At 44.5% G+C, this 23,625-nt stretch overlaps 1 protein-coding gene across 5 annotated transcripts in view; it reads right to left on the reverse strand.

Moving 5' to 3' along the window:
- FRMPD4 (FERM and PDZ domain containing 4) overlaps window positions 1-23,625 on the reverse strand; it is a 1,539,383-nt gene that overhangs the window by 167,937 nt on the left and 1,347,821 nt on the right. For all 5 annotated transcript variants that reach the window (XM_069639729.1, XM_069639730.1, XM_069639731.1 and 2 more), the window contains 2 exons: window positions 22,154-22,273; window positions 16,259-16,395 (listed from right to left, as the gene is read on the reverse strand). In XM_069639729.1, the coding sequence (XP_069495830.1) occupies window positions 16,259-16,395; window positions 22,154-22,273 (257 nt within the window). The remainder of the gene's footprint in view (window positions 1-16,258; window positions 16,396-22,153; window positions 22,274-23,625) is intronic.

The following is a 23,625-nucleotide window of genomic DNA, read 5'->3' on the forward strand; positions in this document are numbered from 1 at the left end:
TTAGCAGGAAAGCAGTTACAGCACAGCCCGGCTGTTTCTTTTGTTCCCTTTGGATTTTTTGGGATTCTTTCTGGTTTTTGAAATTCAAGGCCTAGTTGAAAATGGTTCAACTAATGGAATGGGCCTTTCTGCTTGCCAAGTTTCTGAAGTCTGGAGCAAGGGATATGGATGGTTCTGTTTCAGGGTGCTTCGCCAGGATCAGGATAGTGGGTGAATCTGTGTGCCTTTCTAAGTCATGAGCTTTCTCTATTTATGCATATGGTAAAGGGCTGAATTATCCTAAGTGCACCCCCTAGGCAGGCTATAGGTTAGAATCTCTTCTCCCCCTTGATTGGAGAAGAAAGACAGGGTGTCACCATGATGGTGTGAGTTTTATGAGTTAGAGAATCCTCCCCTTGGCCCCTTGAACATAAAATCTACTTTTAGTGCAATACATATTTACAAATGTGCAACCTTTCTAACAATAACATACATAGATCACATATTTTGTGGAGCAGATACTCTTCCAAGCCCCGTCGCTGTAGGATCTTGGATCTGCTTTTGACAGAATTCCGCCCTTTTTGGCCAAAACACATGGTCTAATTTCAGAGCAAATTTCCACAAATTTGCACATTGTATAGGGGCATACGCGTGTGAAGTTTCATGCTTTTGACATGATTACATTTGGTGTAAAACCATAATTTCCACTGTTACTTCCCAGAACATAGCACAGAGTTCTGGCGCCTCTTAAAATGTGCAGCCAAAAATTAGGTTCACAAGTCCGGAGTTTACATATTTTTCACAATTTTACACAGTAAATTATCAGTCTTTTAATGTGCTTTTTGTCCTTGTGAATCAACAAATAGTTGTCTGTCACCACCTCCTTCTCCTTCAGGCAGATCAGAAGCAATCTCCGCCCCCTTCCTTCTGGGAGAGGATGGTTATGACTCTTCACACTCTGCATATCCTTTCAGCCAGAGGAAGTCCATTGTCCTCTTCCCCTGCAGCCCAAAATCTCCTACCCTGATCTAATCCTCACAGAGGTGTGATTTCCTGGCGTTCATGGGGGGAATCTATCATACTGGTTGGGTGGCTTTGAGGCTGCTTAAATTCAATGTCATTTTGTTACATTTTTTTTTCTTGGTTTAAAACAAACTTGCAATTTTTAAACCAGCAGCTAGAACACTTATTTCAGCTTCTAAACCATGGGCTTTAAATAGTTACATCATAGGTTTCTCTCAGTAACAGGTCACTTAGTTTTCAGACATTTGATTTCAGTTGCACAAGTTTAAATCTTCTGATGCAAGCTACTGACAGCTGTCCACAGGCGGCCGCTGGTACTGTGCCCAGATTCTGACAGATTTCACAGGCAGGCACCTTTGCTGTGAATGTTTTGATGACAAATTCCGCTTTTTATGACATTGTATGTTCATAATGATTTCTTGAATGAAGTGACTAGTAACACCCAGCAAGTATATTGGATGTTTGATGGTGTTTTGGACCGGCATTCTGTATTTTTCAGCAATCAAGGAAAAGATATGAAAACAAGATTCTGGATTCCTTTCAGGAAAACACTGCTTTTCATGCAGTCTCCATTTTTACTTGTTGTGAAGCCCAGTGACATGTTTCAGCAGTGCGGTCTCCATTCCACCACTGACAACATGCCTGGTAGATTTCGCAGCCATCTTTTCATGTTGCAAAGCGCGATTTCCATAGGTTTTGGCACGCACAGGGGTTTTGCGCACATTTTGATAATTCTAGCACCATCAGCACACAGGGATGCCGCAGGGCAGAGCATAAGTGGGTTAATACATCCCACAATGCAAATCTAGAAACGTAATTACATCTAGAAATGTAAATGTAAAAAATGTAATACCATATCATGCTTGCTTTAACATGGAGGCTCAGTACAAAATTACATATCACAGTAAAAAATCGCTAGACTGGCTGCACCCAAAGGCCAGTCTAGCCAGGTAATGACACTTATCATGCCTGATTTATTATATATGCCCAGTAAAGGATGACATGCAACATGAAATAGCTCGACTGGCTCATTGTGCGGTAATGGTCCGCAGGCGAGGGGCTTATTGCCATTAGTACCCTGGCCTGTTAAACCGGGGTACTAAAGGCATTTTCTTTTCTGTTCTGAAATGGAACAGAAAATAAATGTAAAAAAAATGGCCGTCGGGGAAGGGAAAATGAAGTCTGTTTTCCCTTTCCATGGCGGCCATTGGAAAAAACAGTAAAAAAGTAAACAAACAAAATTGCCGCTATGGGAAGGGAGAAGGGGCTATAAGTAGTCTCTTCTCCCATTTCATGGCGGCCATTGAAAACATAGGAAAAAAAGTAAACAAACAAAATGCCCGCCATGGGAAGTAGTACTTTCTTCCTTTTCATGATGGCCTGTCGCAGATCGGGAGCGGACGCACTGGGGACAGATGTGTTCCCAGTGCGTCTGCTCTTGAAATGGACAGAAAACAAGGTAAGTGGGGTGGGAGGGCAGGGAGGGAATTCTGTGGATTGGGCGAGGTGGGTGGGAAAGACTTACCTGATTCCCTGGTGAGTGGAGATGACGGCCACTGGCATGAGGAGGCAAAGGGCAGAGGGATTACTATGTGGTAACGCCTGCATTCTGAGCCTCCCCATTGGCTGGGAGGCTGCCACACACTGCTCACTGGGTACTAATTAAGGTTAAAGGCTCTAGGCCAGTTGTTACTGAGTAATGAATTATGTTATATGTGAATGTTTTATTGTACTATGATGTCACAACCTACCATGGACCAATTCCCATCAAAGGCAGACTTCTAATATGATCTGAAGATGGTCGTAAACATTGTTGATGACCAATGAGAGAGAATTAATTTGTAAAAGATGGAAGATGGAAGTTCTTTGTAAATGTTTTGTCCACTCATGTTTGAGGAGTGGGTGGTGATAAAATATTTGGGAGTGTTTTATCTGTTGCTAAAATGTATAAAAATGTAACAATTTATATAGTTAGTTGAGACCTGGGTTGGTTGGGTTCCACAGGACTATCCAACTGCTCCCTGGATTTTTGTACAATAAACCATGTCTTGTGTACCAATGGTGCACTCGTTCATCAGGTAGTCGACCTGGTTTGGGCTGAGGTCATTCGAGGTCTGCCCCTACACTTGCTTTATCATGGATGGATGCACATTAAAACTTATTGTGGTAGTGCACCCTGCACCCTGCCCCCCACCCCTCACCACCAAAATCAGTTTCTCAGTATTGGCCCAGCACAAACACATGCTCACACCGATTCACACATCATTCACTTAGTTGTTCGCATATACACCCAGTCATCCATTCATCATACACTCACTCACATACCAAATAATACATAGCACACACTTGCATGCATGCACACACGCATAGATACACGTATACATATTTCAAACATAAAACATGCAGGCACACACACAGAAGCGCGTGCGCACACACACACACACATACACACACACACACACGCGTGCACACACACACGCGCACACACACACGCGCACACATATATACAAGAAGGATTTTTTTCTTACCATCTCTGACCCAAATGCATCTTTTCTGAGTAAGGCCTCTGCTCTACTGCGGTAGCCAGCACTTGCCTCAAGCGTTCACCATGGAGACAGGAACCAGTAAGTAGGGAGAGTGGACTAGTTCCTGTCATGATCAGTGTGGCCGCAGCCTGGGCACTGCACCTGAACTTTTCTTTTGAAGTTAGAGTGCATTGTGCTCCAAGTCACAAACATTGTGAAATTATTTAATTCAATTTCTTTGTGAAGTTCACAAAGAAATTAAATTATTTATTTGTGAAGTTGGAGCTCAATGTCACTGTAATGCTTACCGATAGACTTCTGTGTTAACAACTTGTCCGCTTTCATTAAAAAAAAAGAATAACAACGCTATAAAAAAACGAAACTAATCTTGAGAGTCGGAGGCGTTCTTTGTCACTGTAAACTCACCCACTTTGACATGCATGTTGCCTGGCATAGCCCCCCGTCCGATACATGAGGCGAAGCTATACTGGCCGGCGTGAGCCTACCTACACAGACATGCATGCGACCTGACCTAGACACCTGTTACATGAGGAGAGTTTGTTCCAGTCCATGCTATCCTACCTGTCTAGACATTGATGCTGCCTGGCATACCCCCCCACTCCCCTGATACATGAGGCGAGTCTATACCGTCCTGTGCAAGCCTATCTACTCAGGCATACATACGGCCTGACCCAGACCCCCACTACATGAGGGGAGTTTGTTCCATGCTATGCTACCTATCTAGACATCCATGCTGCCTGGCATACCCCCCCGCCCCACTGCCCTGATACATGAGGCGAGGCTACACCAGCCTGCGCGAGCCTACCTACTCTGACATTTATGTTTGCCTCACACAGACCCCGCTACACAAGGCAAGGCTGTGCCAGTCTGTGCCACACCACCTATCTAGACATTTATGCTGTCTGATGTTGCCCCTCAAAACGTGAGGTGAGGCTTTGCCAGTTGTATAATTGTATCTATTTTGTCCCGCATGTTATTGGTTGTAACCTCCTGCAAACACGAGGTGATGTTTGCTACCTTGTCCCGTGCACATTTTATGAATGCAATAACACAATGTAACATTCATAAGTATTGCATGTAACACTTACAAGTAACTCATGTAACCAATCATCTTAAGCTAAAGCACCCAGATGCCCTAGGGTTAGGTGCGCTATACAAATGTCAAAATAAATAAATAAATAAAGCACTCCGACTTCACAAATAAATTATTTGGCTTCAGAAAGAAACCATTTTTTCTGAAGTCAGTGTGCATACACTTTGACATCAGAAAGAATGGGTTTCTTTCTAAAGCTTGTCGCCCTGCACCCAGGACATCGTTTTGTGGGGCCATCCACACTGGGGAGCGTGAGGGGGTCGACGCTATGCCAGTGGTTTCACCCACAGCCGGTCTCCGGGTACAGATCTCTGACAGTGCAGGAACCACAAACCTTACTGTTTGCGAAAGTTTGGTCTCCTGTACAGTGAAAGGCAGAGTGCAGCGCTTGCAGTAGTATTGTAGATGAGGTACCAAGCACCTTTTATGCGTACAATGCAAGGAAGTATTGAAGTACTTGACAGGTATTTCATGAAGGAGTACGATTTGAAGGGTGTTTATTTACCTAAGTAGTGAGTGAAAAAAATGTTTTGAGCAAACAGGGGGTTCCTCTCCTTTGAAGGGGGCTGTGGTGTTTGAGGAGTATATGTCAAAAAACAACAAAACACACCACTAGCTACCCACCTCTACCACACAGCAGTTGTAGAAAGCCTACTCACAAAATGATGAACTGTATCATCAAATTATATTCAACCAAAGGCATTACATCAAAACATACATATTTTAATTCATATATATCAGACAGTGTGCTCGCATAAAACATATACAACACTAATATATGCAGATATAACTTGAAGAACAACACAAAGGCCACAGAAAGTGGGATCACAGCCACACCACAAACTGTTTCTGTGTCAACTGCACCTTATTATTCATATGCATGTTAAAGTTACGTGATGTTAGTAACAGTGACTTCACCCGTGTACAGATACTTATACAACATGGGCTGGGTAGCTAGTGGTGTGTTTTGTTGATTTTTGACATTTAGCTAAGTATACACTGGCACGGTAGCTTATTTGGCAATATATTCAGGTGCGATGCGGTGGATAGGCTTCCCAAATGTACTTTGTTAAACATGTCAGAATAAGGCTACGGTTACAAGACAATTCAGTGGATGTGCCAGTGGGAACCTCACGTAGGTGTTCTATGATGGAGTTGCACCTGGTGGTTGACACATTTTACTCACTTCACATGTCATTGGCATCCCTTAACTACCTCTGATTCTGCCAAGCACTTCCAGGCTCTTGAAATGGCGCCTCATTGCTGCAACCATCCCCCACATGCTGCCTTCTACCTGCTGTGAGTAAAATAACGCTCTTGTGCATCCTCACTGCTGAAATGAGTATTGAACTCACTCACCGAAAACCTAACACTCTAATTCATCGCTGTTACACACTCTTCTGAAGATGATTTGCAGCACTCTAATATCCACGGAGCCCCGTTCTCGATATAGAAAGTAATTCAATATTGACTGCCCTTAAGTATGTTTAGAGTGAAATGACACATTTGCAGCGCCCAACTCAAATATCTGAGCCCCGTTTTTGGAATGATTGTGAGTGCAATGGCAATGGTACTTCATGCAGCATTTTTAGTACTATGCTTCTAGAAAACCCACTATATTACGGATTGGCATTGTTTTGGCTTTTTACTTCATTATGTACGCAGCAAATACTTTCTGTAGTACCTTATATTTATCCGATGCAGTACATATGCAATGGGATAAAAACTCATAATCAGATGGTAATTTAAAAACAAGTGACATTTAATTTACCACATTTTTTTTACGATTACCGGAATGTCCGAAGGGAGGTCCTTGGTGTCACAGGACCATTGTAAAATCTGGATCTGTTTCTATATAAATAATCTTCCTTTTAACTTTATGAAGAAATCAAAGCCAATTCACAATGTACATTTACTCATTAAGGTTGGGGCAAGTAAATTATGCACAGCCATAAACATGAATTAATGCACATTGCACACACAATGAATTCATAGCTGCACCCCTGCAGTGCCTCTGGGGAAAGTTGTGTGTTTTTGTTTACTATATGTATCTTCACATTTCCATATTCATGTGCTTGACAAAAAAGAGCTTAGCTTTGACCTAGTCAGCTTTGAGGGTGGTCAGCTTTGAGGGTAGTCTGCATTAGCGACATTACATTCTGATTCATATTATAAATAATGCTCCGATGTTGTCAGGGATGTCACTTAGGGGTGGTCAGGGGTCGCACCTGCGTCCCCTGAGGTCTCACTTGCTACCCCTGTGGTATCCCTTGCTACCCTTAAAAAAGAAAAATATTTTTTTACATGCCAGCGCCATGTGGGTCTTTGTTTCTGGAATGCCTGGCTTTCTTGTTCAGGCCTCTTAAAAAAAAAAATATATATATGTAAAACAACAGGGTATCCACAAGTCACTTTGAGCAGTGACCCTAAACAAGAAAGAATAGGAATACCCAAAAATGTGTCTTTTTGGAATTCTATACAAAAATTGCTAGACTCATTAAAGGTTTATATCAGGCACACTTCAGGGAGCGAGTCACTGATTTAGTCTGTTCTTAAACACCTCAACTCAGCCTTTCATCCTTCTGAGGTTGATAAATGAGTATCGACACAGGTTGGGTGATATTGTATGTATATTTTTCTATAAGTGTAAGTACTATCATTATCATTTGGCCATGGAAATCTGCTTGCATTCACAGTAATTTGGTAATATGGGCCTATACACACTGATGTTAACTATACTTATGGTGATCCATTCTTGTATGAAATGTATATCACCTGATAGTGATATCTTAACCATATTTTTCCAAGTGTACTTAGGAACAATGCTATGTGATGCCACTTCCTGTTTTGTCAAGGGGTGAAAGTTCGTGTTCCACCACTTCCCGTGATATCACTTCAGGGTGGGGTCAAATGACACACTTCATGTGCTCATGTGATGTCATCAGAGGTCAAGGGTCTTGTGATGTCACTTCCGCTACCCCTGGCATTTTGGTGAAATGACATCCCTGGATGTTGTATTCCTACAGTGTAATTGCACTTGTACAAACTCTAGACCCTTAACAAACAATAATCTGGCTGCCTAGCTACAGTCACTTCACCATACTGGAGGGCCCAGATAAAACTCTGGTGGGGCTGAAGACCTCAAACGATCTGGATGCACTCTGGCCGGATCCCCACTCTAGATGCATGCATGATGTATACCACTACTTAATTGTTATATTTCCAGATGCACATGCATTTACTTACTTACTTTATAACTTTATTTCGACCAAAATTGATCATACAAGTCACATACAAAAAAGTACATTAACATTCACTGATAAAATGAACATCATCCATGCCAGCAGCAGACCATTACCCATGCTGTGCAGCACATCACAATCTTCTGCCAGACAAAGGCGCAATGCCATTATGACCTTGTTGACATTGAGTTGCTTAGAAAGTGGTATCAAGTATTTCCTCCTAGCCTAAATATACGCTGGGCAAAACAGGACAAAGTGCACACTGTTTTCAACTTCATTAGGGCAAAATGGGCAAGCGGCCGGATAACAAGCGTTCAAGTTGTGCTTTATACTAGCTAAAGGCAGGATGCCGGTACGCATCTTCATATAAAGGACCCTCATTTGTTTGGCCGGCATACTGAGTAGCTTTCAAAGCCAGGGGCGGTTTTCCTAGATAGGTGAGGATCTAAACTGACTGAGCATGCACGTTTCACTCGAGAATCTCTCTCCCACCTGTCCCTATAAGCCTTCTTAAATAGTACTTCACAATTCCCTGGAGTTGAATCGGGCTGCAGCCAGTAACCCTCCAGCCCCACAGCGGTCATTCCCTTCTTATAGCCGAGAACCATGGCAAGCTTGAGCATCCTAGGCAGGTTACTGCATCTCTAACAGCTCTTCTATAGTGGACCAATTTACTATTAGACCACAGTCTGGCCCAAAGTAACACTGGCCTCATCTGACCAATGAAGCCAAAGCTCTGCAAGCCCAAGTCCCACAATACCCGGACAATAGGCATATTAATGGGGAGCCCCAAGACCGATTAAAAAAATGTGTGCTCCACGACCTGGAGACTTGCTAAATTACAGGTTCCCCACTGTTCGGCCCCGTAAAGTGCAGCCTGCCTTGCCTGACTCTTATAAATGTGTAGAGTGACACTAACCAGACACGCCCCATGGATCTGTATAAATCTAGATACAGCTGCACAGATCCTGGTGAACTTTAAACCTGGACGCCTCACCTGGTCACCCCAAATGGATTTGCAGCTGCAAAAATGCAGACATTGTGGCTGCTGCTAACTGTGACCGATTCACAAAGCTCTAAAGACGTCCATTTGCAAGTAGTCAATGAAAAAAGCATTTCTGGAATGGTACCTAGTATAGGTGGGCTGGGGATGCATGGCCACACTTACCCACTTAGAATATGCTGAATGATCTGTCAGGTGGAAGGACAATGCCGGTGCTACTATGCACACACACACACACACACACCTACACAAATACCCCCCCCCCCCACACGCACACAAGCACACATATGCAATAATATGATTCACATAAAACAAAGCAAAACATTTGGTCCTGGAGCAATTTGGCAGGGCTCCAACCTGGCACAAGTGTAACTTTTTAAAAAGATTTTCCATGCAAGTGATTTTCTTGTGACAACAAATTTGACTACCACTTTGAGGCTAAAAAGATAGAAAAAAATGTCACTTTCCTTTTCGCCAAACATTTGCAGAGTCTCGAGGAAGTTTTAAGGGTTTTATTACAATCCAACGTAAGGTATGTAGAACGTTCCTTTGATCAATAAGTAAATCATTGAGGATATGAAAAGGCAGATGGTTTAATAAATAGCACTGGCTGGAAAAGGGGTTTGGGAGGAACACTAGGGCCATCACTCTCCCTCACTCTCTCTCCTTCTCATCTCTTTAGCATCCCCCTGGCCCAGGTTTGTCTTTAGTGCACGGCAACTCCTATGGTCTAATAACATGTCTGAATATAGATAGTTCCATGAGGGGATTTCCTAAAGGGCTCTACACTATCAATGATGTTAGTCCTATAGGGTGATATATGGATGTGTCATAAGATCTTCAAGCCCCACTCTGTCTCCTTACTACTCCCCTCCTCCCCATACTCACCTCCATCCAACTCCACCCACCTTCTCCTTCCTTTTTCTGATGTCTCTTTCTCCCCTTCTGCCATCTACCTCCACCCACTGATATTACTACCTACTGTCTGATCTTAATACTTCCTCGTCCTCCTGCTACAACTCACCTGCTGCTCCCACTAGTACTACTCTCCTCGCACTACTACTCTCTTCCCTACTGTAAGGAAGGCATGGTATCAAACAGTGAAGACAGACACAAGTGATCACAGTTCAAGCGTTTTTATTGAACTTCAGTGGCTTGGTAGAACGCCTATCTAAAGCTAAATCTAAAAATGGGAGCAAGCTACGACCATCAAATAATAATAACACAGTCCTAGTGGAGTCTGTCAAAATAAAAGGGCCTCTATTAATAAACCTATTCCCAATCCTTACTTATAAATACAACATGGTGTGGGATAACAGAAAAGTGCTCAAGAAATTATATATCAAGGTAGTTGAGCAGTTGCTTCCCTTCCCCATGTTTCCAGCACGGGACAAGGCAACACGTGCGGGCTTCGCACACACTCTTGGCCACGAGATAACAGTTCAGCACACAGGCATCATTGATTTCCGCCAAAATCTCTCTCGCAATCACAGTCTCTTATTGCAGAGGGCCTGATGTAACAAACACACCACACAAGTTCCTTTCCTTTGTCAGGGTTTTCAGTTTCATAAGTTCAAGACTGGTCTCTCTCCTTCAGGCTCGGACCACAGGTCCCCCTCTTCTGAGCTCACACCACTTTTCTACAATGTTCACAATTTGGTCTCCCTCATTTGGACTTGGACCATGGATCCCCCTCGTCCGGGCTCAGATCCTCTTTTCCACAATGTTCACAATTTGGTCTCCCTCGTTTGGGCTCAGACCAATACCAGAATCAAAGACTTTCAAATGTACAATGGGTTTTGCTTAAACCGTCACAGGAACACTTCGATTCACTTCACACAATTTACAATTCCCATAAATCTTCCATTTTTCTTTTTTTTGTCAGGATACCGTACAGAGACCTTTGACTGAGCACATTCACAGTGCTGGACCGCTCTGTCAATGCTATCGTATCTTCCCTTCTAATGTTCAAATATTCACCAGCAATTAAGCTTCACTCATGTCTTTCATCACACGTGTTTAACAATGTTCGTTCCAGCATTATTTTAACAATGTTGCCGCTTGCAACCTTGACATTTGTGGAGTGCATTTAAGGCCCTAAACAGAAATCCCCTCTACCTGAAAAACCGCATTGAAACTCTGCACAAAAGACGGATGTGAATTGCTTTCCCTGTCACATCTGGGGCAAGCAGTTGAACCTTGCAATACAAAAACAGCCATGCATTGCTTTTGTTTCACTAGAATGACATGAAGTTGTGCACTTCATCATAAAGGGCCTTATTGTACTTTTCATTCACATGAGGGGCAAGAATTGCAATCCTACAACCAGACACAGCTTTTGCTTTTCATTTCACTTGAACATCTACCCTTTAAAACATTGCAAATGAAAAATGGTTTTGCTTTTTCTTTTATTCAGTGTCAAATCAAAGAACCCTGTGGAAGGGGGGGCTACCCCTCATTGTCAATGGACCAACAGCAAATGCCAACTCACTCAAGGACAAATTAAAGAATCCTGTGACATACAAGATAGGAGTTCAAAAATCAGATGCAGAAACAGCTTGCACACATGTAAAAAAAAAAGACTTGACTTTAAAAAGCCACTGTGAAGGATAGCTTTGCTTGCACAGAAATGTCAGTCAAAAATGCTGTGGGTAGGGGGTTGACTAAAGAATCACCTTGGAAGAGGATCACAATACTGGAAAAAACAGTTTTTGGGCTCAGGCAGGAACTTCTCAATTGAAAGCCCCGCTCTCCAATGAATGTTGCACCTACTAGTGAATCAGCCTGCAATGACATGTGATGTACTGGGGGCGTTATAATTCCCTGCTCTGCCAGACTTGAAGGCAGGGGCTCAAGGACTTCAAGGAAAGCAAGTGTGGCTAAAAACTTGACTGGGAGGTGTGAGTTCCTCCTGCACCCACTACCAAGGACAAACTGACAACTTCAAAGGGGATAATGAAAAGCTCTGGTCACCGGCTGTGGGGATGAAGCGCTCATCCCACAGAGGGGGACAGATCTTCCAAATTGACATTAAAGGAGTGAGTCCATTTTTAGGCATTTTTGTAAAAATTTGAATGAGAAATAATTTTGTTTTATGCTATGTTTTTATGTAATTTCCAGGTGTTTTGACTTTGGGGACTGAAATGGCCAGTTAAGACTAGTTTCTGGCTGCTCAGAAGATGTGACAAGTATGAGATTTGATGGAAAGATGGAAGGTGAATTTAGGAATATGCTTGATCAGTTGCAAAGTCATAACTATTCTATATTTTAAGAAAATGACAAAAATGTGCCAGAGGGCCATGCTACCTCATACGGAGTTGACAATCGGCTTACTTAATTCCCTATGACCCCCTCAAACCGCATATCTAATGCATATCTAAATAAGGGAAACAGCCCCTGGCTTTGAATGCTACTTAGACAGTATTTCTCCAGCACAGTTTCAACAAAGATGTTAATGGTTTAGAAGTTCATTTTTCTGCTGTTCTGATGAGTTATGTGGTTTTCTGCAGTGTTGGTGGCTGTTGGGTTGTAGTGAAGGCTCATGGTAGCATTGTTTCCATGTTTCCCTTTTTTGGGTCTGGTCTGGGTATTTGTTGCTGCCGCAGATGCATTTAGGGAATTGAATCCTAAACAGAAAAGAGAGAACCGTGGGCAAAAAATTTACTGGAAGGACTTTGGAGTTTAATCTCCTGTTGTGCTCCCTGCAAGAGCATACCATTGGAAATGATAGGGCTCGCTCCCCGCATGGTGCACTCTTCCAGCAGCTCATCGCTTGTCGAGCGATGTTGTACATTTCTGATTGGCTGCCAGCCCTTTCGCCATTACTGCGTGGCATCTGCCACTGATTTCCAGAGTCTCACAGCTCCTTACTGGATGTCGCCCTGACTTACAAGTTTTGCATTTTCCTTTGGCCAGAGAGGCATTGTGATTTCTGACGTGCCACTAGCATGCCGTCATTGCTGTTCGGCACCGCCACGGATTTGCAGAGTCTTCCGGCTCCCTGTTGAAAGTCGACCCAACTGATTTCTTTTCCCCCCCCCCGCCTGCAGTACGGCGTATCACATGGTCAACTCAGCCCATCGACTCTTTCCTGTGATGATGTTATTGGCTGTGTGCCTCTCCTCCTTCCTAACAGGGAACACAAGGCCCATATCTGTGGAGTGTATGCCGACACACCCTTTCATTTTCAGGTACCTCCTGCCTCACTTTTAACACTGCTAGTGCACTCTTTTACAAGTGTTAAAAGAAAGACTGTACACAAAGCCATCTTGGCTAGAATTCTTCTGAAAATAGTCCTCAATGAAACCTGCTCCTATCCCGTTAGCCTAATTCGACATCCCTGCAACTCCATTTCAACTGCATAATATCAAAGGACAAAATCTCATGAACTGTCCAGGTGTCTCCGTCCATGGTGGTCACACCGATGCCCTGTGAGTCGCTGTCTCTACAGCTGCCAACAACATTTGACCTCTCAGACAGCATTAACCTATGACCCCCGGTGGTCCAGATGGTTCTACAACCTTAATGTATGCATTGATGCCCTCGGTCCTCAAGATGATCACAGGAAAAAAATCCTCCCAATCCTACCTGTAGGTGCCTCGGTATCTGGGATCTTCTATGAATTGCCAGACGAAAACAAAAGCACATTTACAGCCTTGAGGAGCGGCTATTTCGCTCACACACGAATGTGGACTATAAACACTGCCTGTTCCACACCACTGTTCAATCCAAAGGTGAGACCATGGATACTTTTGTGATGCATCTTTACACTTGGATACAACACTGCCACTCCCATCGATACACCAACAACGCTCTTAAATACCACATCATCACAGGGTGTGAATCTCCTGTATTTTTTAGGAATCTAATTTAAACAACCATGCACGCTGGATGACATATTGATCAGGACCACTGAACAACCGATTGAAGCTATGAACAGACTTAACGTACATGCTCCTCCAGTAGTGACTGTTCACAAAATTGCATTGACAACATCGTCAAAAAATGAACACGATCAGCTTCCGATGCGCTTTGACTTTCCCCACGAGGGCACATGTCCAGTGATTGGCCAGTTCTGTTCCGTTTGCGGTAGAGAAAATCATTTCAAGGCTGAATGCAGGGCTTCCAGGACCTCCATTCTCATGTTACTTCACTGACCTCGCAAACATGCTGCACTGAGAAGATACACAAGCGATCCTTCAATTATATCAGGTACACAACCTGGGCACCTGACAACAAAAGACAACTAAAGACAAGCCACTCACCAGCGTTTCCAGTCCCCTTAGAGAAATCAGTGGCAAATCGACACACCATTGGAGAAGGGTACCTTGAGGCACATCCAAAATCTGACAGTGAATCAAGCTCCTCACCCGATCATCTTCTGAGTCTTGGGGGTCGGGGGAGTCTTCGGTGTCAACCTGCCTCACGTGCGCCGGACCTTGCAACTGGCTTCTGGATGAGGTTGCAGATCTACCCACCTTGCATAACTTGTCGAAGTCTCCAATGTGCCCACATTTGCTGCACTCTATGCCACAGGCTGGCAAGATAGACCCACAGTATTCACAGGACCATGTGTTAGGGAAGCCAGACTGCTGCTTTGCCTTTCTGCCATTGTTCCATGGTTCACTGGCTGGCACCGGCCCTTCCAGGGTGACATTTCACGATGACCTGTATCCCTTGGAAGCCTAGGGAGTGGAATACTGCTTGCATTTCCGTGGCTCTGACTTCTGTAAGTTTGTGTGACTGGCTCAGATCCAGGTTACACTGTAGCAGAATCCCAGGCTCCCTTAGGGTCTGGCGTCGAAGTTTGTTAGAGTGAAACCCTTGAATAAGCTGAGTTCTTACCTCATCGGTTTCATCCACCAGAGCGCACGTGGAAGCCAATTGCTTTGATTGTGCATAGAGTCATTATCAAAATCATCATTGGTATCAAAATACATTTCAAGTCATTCGGTCCAGGTGGTCCATTTGGGCCCAGGTGCTGAAGGCTTCCCCTGAATATGGAATTTGTCAATGTGGATTGACACCCCCACCTACTTGTTGACCGCACGTGGCCTTGGAACAGCCACGCGAGGGATGGCCTCATTCTCTGAGTTAGCCATCCTCATCGCGAGTTGTGGGATCCTTAGGGGAGCTGACCTTCAGGAGAACTGGCAGGCCAAGCTCATCCCCTGGAACTAGTCACCCAGGGCCTGAGGTCCCCTGAGGTCTCCTGTATCTGGCCCTTGCAGGAGCAAGGGGGTCTTGGGAGTGTCTGTCTACCAGCCGATATCCTGGGTTTAAGTCTCAGAGTCTTTAGCTCACCATCCTTTCACAGAAGAGAAATGTCCACTACATATCAGTCTTTGTCCTGCCCAAGGGCAGTCCAACACCAAAATGCCAGGCAATTCTCTTGCAGGGACACACCACCCAGAGAGACAAACACACACAAGATCAGGTCTCCAGTGCAACTGTGGCAGTGCGCTCCTCGCACCGCCATTATGTACCATGCTGACACTTCTTGACGTCACCAAGTGATTGCGTGCATGTGTGTGAGTCAGCACGCAGTGCCCGCTAACAATGCAGTGCCGCCCTGAAGACTAGAGCGCTAGCATGCGCTCTCACCGGCGTCACCGCTAACATACAAAGCTGTGTGTCTGAGGGTGTTACCGAGTCGCTCATTTTACTCACCTATTTCGTTGCCTGAAAGGAAAGAACACTTAAGTACAAGACTTGAATCTGTCATCACAGAAATTCTCAAATACTTTTGGCTTTGTCTTAAGCAGACACAAAATAGAGTTTTGAGAAATAGGAATGTGTCCATGTTGTAGCTGTAGCTCACCACAATCATTGTAATAACACGTATGCAGGTCACTATCATAAAAGAATTGCTACAGAATACAACTCCAGAGCAAGCAACATTCAGCCGTCCCATAGCTATTGACTTAGAGTAACCAGTTGTCACTGATTGCCTGCAGTGTACAAATACGTGTACATATACTGTTAATCTAGCAAGTATTCTACTGTACCTTACTGTCTGTAACCAGCACCTAGACACCCAGGGGCATTGCTAGGGGGGCGGGTGGTAAGGGGGCTATAGTCCCTGATCTTTTGGTTGTAGCCCCGGATAGAATCTCAGGAGCTACTGCCAAAAGACTAGCTAGCCCCCAGTCCCAACAGTTCCGACATCAGCGTAGCCCCGGGTCTTTTCCAGACCTAGCAACTCCCCTGTAGACACCCTTTGGCTTTGCACGCTTTACACATGGACAAATAAACAAATACAAATAAATATCATCGTGGTACATTTTAATTAAATGGCATGCACATCTGATGATAATGAAAGACGATGCTCCACATTAATTTTCATCATGAAATCTCCTTGCTTTATACTTACTCTATGTATTTGAGTGAGATTTTTTGTGTCTGCTTCGTGGTGACCATTGCAATATACATTTGTAACGCTGCCAACCGCAGTGCTATGTCGTATTTCAGCTCCGGTCCAAACCTCTCCTGCACCACATCGTTGCAACTCTGCAAAATATCCAGTAGAGGACGCATGAGCATTAGAATTCAAACTTCAATGTGTTTTTCGGCAAGCGTTTTAGACAGTGCATCTATTGAATAACGACGTGTCGTTTTAGAGTTGTGTTAAACAAACAATAAACCATTGAGCCTTGATCTACAGTGCCGGAGAAAGTGAGTTTCTGGGAAGACCGCGGGGCCCATCGATACATTTAATTATTTGCAAGAATGCTAGAAAATATCATGACATCAATTGCTTTACAATTTGTTACTGGATATAAGACTGATGGTTTGCTTGTTTAGCACAACTCGAACATGCTTCCAGGATCTATGTGGTTTGGTCGAATTTCAACTGTCAAAATTTCTTTTGTCACATTTTTTGATGATTTTTTTTAAGTTGGGGAATAGCCCTCACACCTTACCTTCTCCCCTTTCTATAGTCTCCGATCCCAACCCACCGCCAACCTCTATGCGTTAAAAAATGCAAAAAAATACAGCAGTAAAAAAACGTGAAAAATCGGGATGCAACGAATACACATATTCCTGATCACCCCTGCTATCCTTTGACAATTTGCACAGACTAGGGTGACTAGATTTGAAAAATAAAAAAAACCGAGACGTCCACAAACATAAAAGAAGGACCACCACGGCAGATCCCCCCCCCCCCCCCCCGCCCGCCTTCTTCCCCCATGTGCACGCCATTTTTCCGGGACTTAACTGCTATCCTGCAAATAAACTTTGCACTTTTGATTTTAAACATCTCATTAACAAAGGGGTTGATTAATTATAGGCTTTTCGATCTATGTGGGTTCCCAGTCGGTCTGTGTGGCTCAAGCTGCTAATGCATATGGTGGCTACTGGAAAGGGAGGGGTTCAAGCCTAGCATGGGATGTTTGCTTGTGTTGTAATTGTTGCATACCATCAATATTCAATTGCTTAATACTGATAACCAGGGACGTCACTTCACCAAAATGCCAGGGGTAGTGGAAGTGACATCACACGACCCTTGACCCCTGATGACATCACAGGAAGTGATGTCATTTGACCCCACCCCGAAGTGATATCTCGGTAAGCGATGGAACACGATATTTCAACCACTGACAAAACAGGAAGTGGCATCACATAGCATTGTACGCTACGAAAAATATGGTTAGTATATCACTATAATGTGATGTACATTTCATACAAGAATGGATCGCCATAAGTATCGTTAAGATCTGTGTGTATAGGCCCATATTACCAAATTACTGTGAATGCAAGCAGACGACCATGACCAAATGATAATGATGTGTCATTATATAGCACTTGCGCTTAAGCGCTTTATATAGAAAAAATATACAACCAATATCACCCAACCTATGTTGGTACTCTCAACCTCAGAAGGATGAAAGGCTGAGTTGAGGCGTTTAAGAACAGACTAAATCAGTGACTCACCCCCTGAAGTGTGGCTGAAATAAACCTTTAATGAGTTTAGCAATTATTGTATAGAATTCCAGAAAGACACATTATTTGGTATTCCTATTCTTTCTGATTTAGGGTTAGTGCTGAAAGTGTTAGACTTGTGGCACTCAGGTTCTTATTTTTCTTCTTTTTTTAAGGGGCCTGAGCAAGAAAGTCAGCCACTCCAGAACCAAAAAGCCACATGGTGCTGGCCACAGCGCAGGAGCTTGCAATTAAAAAATAAAATGTTTTTTTTGGGGGGTTTTATTTTAGAGGTTGCAAGGGAGACCACAGAGGTCGCAAGGGAGACCTCAGAGGTCGCAGTTGCTACCTCTGGCGACCCCTAAATGACGTCCCTGCTGGTAACATTCCCTTTATCCAAAAACCAAGATGTGTTTTTCAAATAAAAAACACCCCTGGGACAGGCCTAATTCCTGGTCACCCTAGCACAGACGCTTATTGGATCAGAACGGTTACATGCATCGACTACAGCCTGACTCTGAAGGTGGCATACATACAAACACGCTCTGCATGAAGCGTTGTGTCTGTGCTCCTGGATTCTGATACCAGCATGGACTCTGATGCATGTTGCCATACAACCAATGGCGCTAAAAGAATGTAAATGTGCTGCGGTTGTAGTTTGAATGCGTTCATATTTACTGTCAGGACCCGATTCTCAACAAGCTGTTAATTACCCAAAAAGTCATATAATGGCTTTCTGACATTTTTGGCAATGAACATCTATTCGTATGATGTTGGATTTTAGCGAGGGAGCACAGAAAGTGCCGCTTTATAAACCTGTGTGCCGGTTGCTAGGAGTGGCCGGAAACCAACCTGGCAACCGCCAATTTCGGAAACCGCTACTTTGCATGCTTATTCTGGTGCCTCCACATTAGAAACAGTGAAAATGTGTCATACAAAGACGGCACTTCTTTTGGTGGCGGTCCGCTCACTGAAGTTTCCCTGTTGTGGAGGAGTGACACCAGTGGGCACCATGCTCCCGTCCGAAATAAACACACCTTGATAATGTCAGCGCGTTTTATCCTTGGTTGGTACATGATAGCTAAAGAGTCAAGGATATTTCATAGGATGTTAAACATCTAAAACATTCTTGGCCTACAGCTGCCGTTGAATGCAACCTTACAAAGTGCATCAACATGTTTCCTTCCAGAAATAATGCTCCATGTTCGAAAGGACACCATATTATTATCACTGGGAAGTTTTCCGTAGTCCAGGGAACACAATTGTGGTTCATTTATAGCCGCCAACACAAGTATTTTGGAGCGTGGTTGACAGGTTGCAAAGAAAATAGATTCTCGGCAGCACTTTTGTTAAATTGCGATTACTAAAAATGTAACGAAAATGCTGCCGAGACTGCAATCTGCCTGTTAGCACAGAAAACAGGTGGATTGCAGACAGTGCACTATCGTGCGCTGACGCCCAGGCCCACTTCAGAATAGATGTGGTGCTTGGGCATCAGGAAAAGGCGGAGTGGAGCATGCTGTTTGGCACGCTCACTGTGCCTCGATGAGAATCGAGCCCTCAGTATCTGCATCCTTTTCCAGGTTCTACTCCGAGTTGGGTAAATACAGAAAACAGCGCTGACGGCCATTAGTGTTTTCCGGTGCAGAGTGAAACCGATATGTTAGCTGGACGTGTGTGTTCTTATTGTGGTGACATGTTGGGAACATGCAGAGACAAAGGACGTGAGCAGCGTAGCAAGGCTCGAGCCTGTTACAGCCACTGACTGAGGTACTGTAGTTCCACCCCTAGTATTTGAATGAGTTCATGAATGTGCCAGCACCACAGAACAATATGTGCGTTTCCAACACATTTCAGGACCTGACAGTTATGGTGAAGATTTTCAGACCTCACGCGAAACTGGCATTACAAAAAAGGAAGTGCTGTTTGTTTCAATTGAAAGCCACTTTTGGTAATGAGCAGAACAGGTGTGAATTACCCAAGCTGCAACACTTTCTCCTAAGAACAGAATCGTCATCAGGTGCTCATCAGAATAAGGCATAGAGTCTCATGCCCACTGTTCAGGGACAAAAAGGTTAGGGTGTGTCTGCCATTCACGCCTGTCTGCGTTTGCCACAATCACGCGTTCGACTGCTTGTCAAAATCCCAGTGGCAAGCACTGCCCCGCCCCGCCGAACATTCACGGCCCGAATTTCTTATAGTAATTTACGCCCTCCTAGTATTTTTGAGAATGCTACCAGTAAGATAGCTCAGCAGGTTGAGCGCTCATTACTGCAATCTGTGTTTCATCTGCAGGTCGTAGCTATAAATTCTGGCAATGTCGACTCAGCCTTTCATCCTTCCGAGGTCGATAAGCTGAGTACCAATTTCGATTGGGTAATAATAATGTATGTAAATATGTTCTAGGTAAAGCATATCTCTCCTTCCCAGCAGTTTCCCGACTTTCTCAGCCGTTTCTCAATCTCCACTCTGCCCCCGGGAGACGGGCTTGAGTGGCAAACATTTGGAACACTAGCAAGCTGGTCTGTGCTCTAACTTGCCTATACGAGCACCATACTTTTACGACTGTGGCAATGCTCTTCCACAGAGGCCTCACTGTGTGTGGCCGCGTTTCTTTCCAGCTTCTCTGCTGACTCACATGTGAGTGTTTGCATGTGCACATGGTTGAGGATAGGACCCTGTGACTCCTTTGGGTGTGTGCTACTGATATAGCTATAGCATCATGTCAATGACAGAAGCTGGAATGTATGACCGGCCAGCGTGGAGCCGAGTGGAATGATGGGATTATAGCCTGGGTGAGGGTTTTGCGTAGAACTCAATGGGTGCCTGGGAGCTGGATGAGGTGAGGTAGATGATGGCCCGGGTTGTGTTGCGTTCCTTCTCATGAGTTATCCAGCAGCCAAAGCGCGGACCTGTAACTTGAGCACCGCAGTAAAGCCACCTGCAAGGGGAAGAGGAGGAGTGACGTGTCTGCCGGCAGAGCTCTGCAGTGGAGGAATGGCTCTGATGTACATTGCAGTTATGCAGTTTTAGCAGGGTTGCGCTTGCGGGTTCTCAATGTCTCTGGGCCAAGTAAGATCGTTGTCTTTGTCCTCCCTTTGTTTCTCCTTCCTTGCCTCATCACAACTTGAAACTCTTGTGTATAGGCGTGTTATAAATGCCATATCATATCATATATCATATCATATCACATCATATCATAATGTACACCTTTGAGCACAACTAAACTGGAGGTGGTTCCACCGTGAGGCTTATTCAGTGATTCTTAGTCATCTGTTGAATGAATGGTGCACATGTGTGATTGTAGCAGACACTCACTGTGAAGAAAGCAGATGAGAATTGCCTCCCATCACAGTACATGGGGGGTTGGAGGGATGCTTTGGTTATGGGAGAGGAGAGCAGACACTTGCAAAGATGATTGTAAGTTTATTCCTTTCTGTCCTTCAGTCACAAACTAGCAGCAGAAACCCCGGAGTATAAGATGTACGCCCCCTGCATACATTGTTGCATTCACCACACGCACTCTCCCATGCCTGTACCCTCTCTTGTAACTCTATACTCCAACCTTTCCTAACCTCTCCCCGTCTTCAGCCCACCCGGTGTTTGTCACTTCCCACACCCTAATCTAGTCACACCTCCTCCTGACACAGCTTATGTACACCACCAGAGCCTAAACCAATCATTTCCCTACCTGACCCTACCTGACCCTGCCTGCATCAGCACTTGCCAGCTCCCTAAAAACGCCAGCACAGCCCCTCTGTAGCCTTATCTGCATCTATCCCCACCTGCATTCATTTAATTTGTTATTTATAACGCCCTTAATACCCAGATGTTTATAAGCGCGGATGTGGGGCTCAAACCAGTGTTGCTCCGCGTCGCCTTGCTTCCAAGGCGAGCGCTTTGCCCCTAAGCTATCCTCCCGAGTCTCTCCAGTTTGTATGCTTTCTACCCTCCCACCTTCCAAGCAGGCCTTCTTGCACCACTTACAGACCAGTAAATGACAGTGAGGCATCCTCACCACCCTACTCTCCTCTACTATGTCCCCTTACCCTCACGAATCGAGTGTTCCGCTGTTCTCTAACTAGGTTTGCACTATACACGTCCCTAAATACCTAAGTGCGTGTGAATGCTAGAATGCAAATTCTAGATTACAGGCAAAAAGCGCAGAAGAGAGGGCAAGCATGCCCAACATGGGACAAATTGAGCACTCTGCTCGCTCACTCACTCGCTCCCTCTCTTGCTCGCTCGCTCACTCACTCACTCACTCACTCACTCACTCACTCACTCACTCAATCACTCACTCACTCACGTTGATGAATACTGTATTGGGAAAGTGGTGGCTTACCTGTACATACAGATATTCAAATGCCACTGGATCTCTCCTCAGAAGATCAACTGGATCCTTTGGAACAAAGCTAATTCTGAAAAGACATCGCATCTTGTGGGATCCCGGCCTCTGTGTCACCTAAAATGGGTCAGTAATCACAATATTGCTTGGTTAACCCACGTACTCTGGTACATACACGTGCTTTAAACATCCTGATCGTTTCTGCCATCCCCCAGAGATACATGGATGTATGAAAGTAAAATGAACAGGCAGAAATCATGCAATTGGCTGTGGAGTGAACAAATGCACACTTCAAAGAGCATAGCACACCATCATATGGAAAGGGCAGTGTGAGGACCTGCAGCATAGTTAGGGAATTTCCGCAGATGGCACCATACCTATTACTAACAACCGAATACTGATAGACTTTGGTGGAAAGCAGCACCGAGACTCAATGTCCTCTTCCAGACTAATACTCCTTAAGACTGCCTGCATTACCTATAAGACAACCGTCGTTTTCACTCCTGCTCACCCAGCTGCAAAACTCTGTAGCTTTGGTGAGTCGCACTCCTTCGGGAGTCAGTCCATTGGCGGGCTTGACATGGAACAGGGGTGCAAGGGGAAGAGAAAAACAGGAAGCAGGCCTTCTCTTGCTATGCTTCTGCCTACTGGAACACTGAGCCGATGCGAGCCGCGCCAAAGCTCCTGTACTTTAGTAAGGCATTTGCGTCCAAAATCTTCAGTCAATACCCAGGCGCCACGTAGGCTCCTTGTGTTTGCAAATCAGATCCCACACCCATGGCTGGAAAAACCCATGCAGCGTTCTGTGAAGCCCCTTCCGTAACTCATGTGTTTCCTTCAACCACATGCACAGCACTCCATTGATTCCCAGGTAAAGAGGCCCAATATCAACGCCAAATACATTACAAAGAGCGGCAAGACAAATACCAGTGGTCGTGGTCATCATCACCAGCAATCCCCATTAAAGGAAACATCTCTGCTCAAAATGGAAGCAAATGCCAATTTATTCAATGCTGTCTGCTTTTAAAAATCATAGTCTAGTACCAGCTATAGCGGCGCCCACTACATGTGCTTACCACGCATTCAGGCCACACTGGTGAACTGGCATTTGCTGCTCCTGTCCTTTCTCCCCTTTGTCTTGCAGCAAAACCTAGTTTCTTTATGTCTGAAATTGCTTCCTCTCCTGACCATCCTTGGAAATTATTTGAGCCATTCAGAAATGGAGTCATGCTATTTCTACTCCGATGGAATGTTCCTCCTCATTGGCTGATTCCTTTATTCTGTATTTCTCTGACAGAGGTGAAATGGCATTAAACTTCAGTTTCATTAAAGAAAACCTCACTTTCCACTGACACTATTTCCTTTCATTCGTCCCCCTGTTGGGACATTTAATCCTCATTTTATTACTCAGACTTGTGTTCTGTTCTTTTAACAAAGAAATCAACTCCCTATTTGAATGGTGTCCTTCC

This window comes from Ambystoma mexicanum, chromosome 7q (genome assembly GCF_040938575.1).
Source record: "Ambystoma mexicanum isolate Mex_15411 chromosome 7q, UKY_AmexF1_1, whole genome shotgun sequence".
Classification (NCBI taxonomy): domain Eukaryota; kingdom Metazoa; phylum Chordata; class Amphibia; order Caudata; family Ambystomatidae; genus Ambystoma; species Ambystoma mexicanum.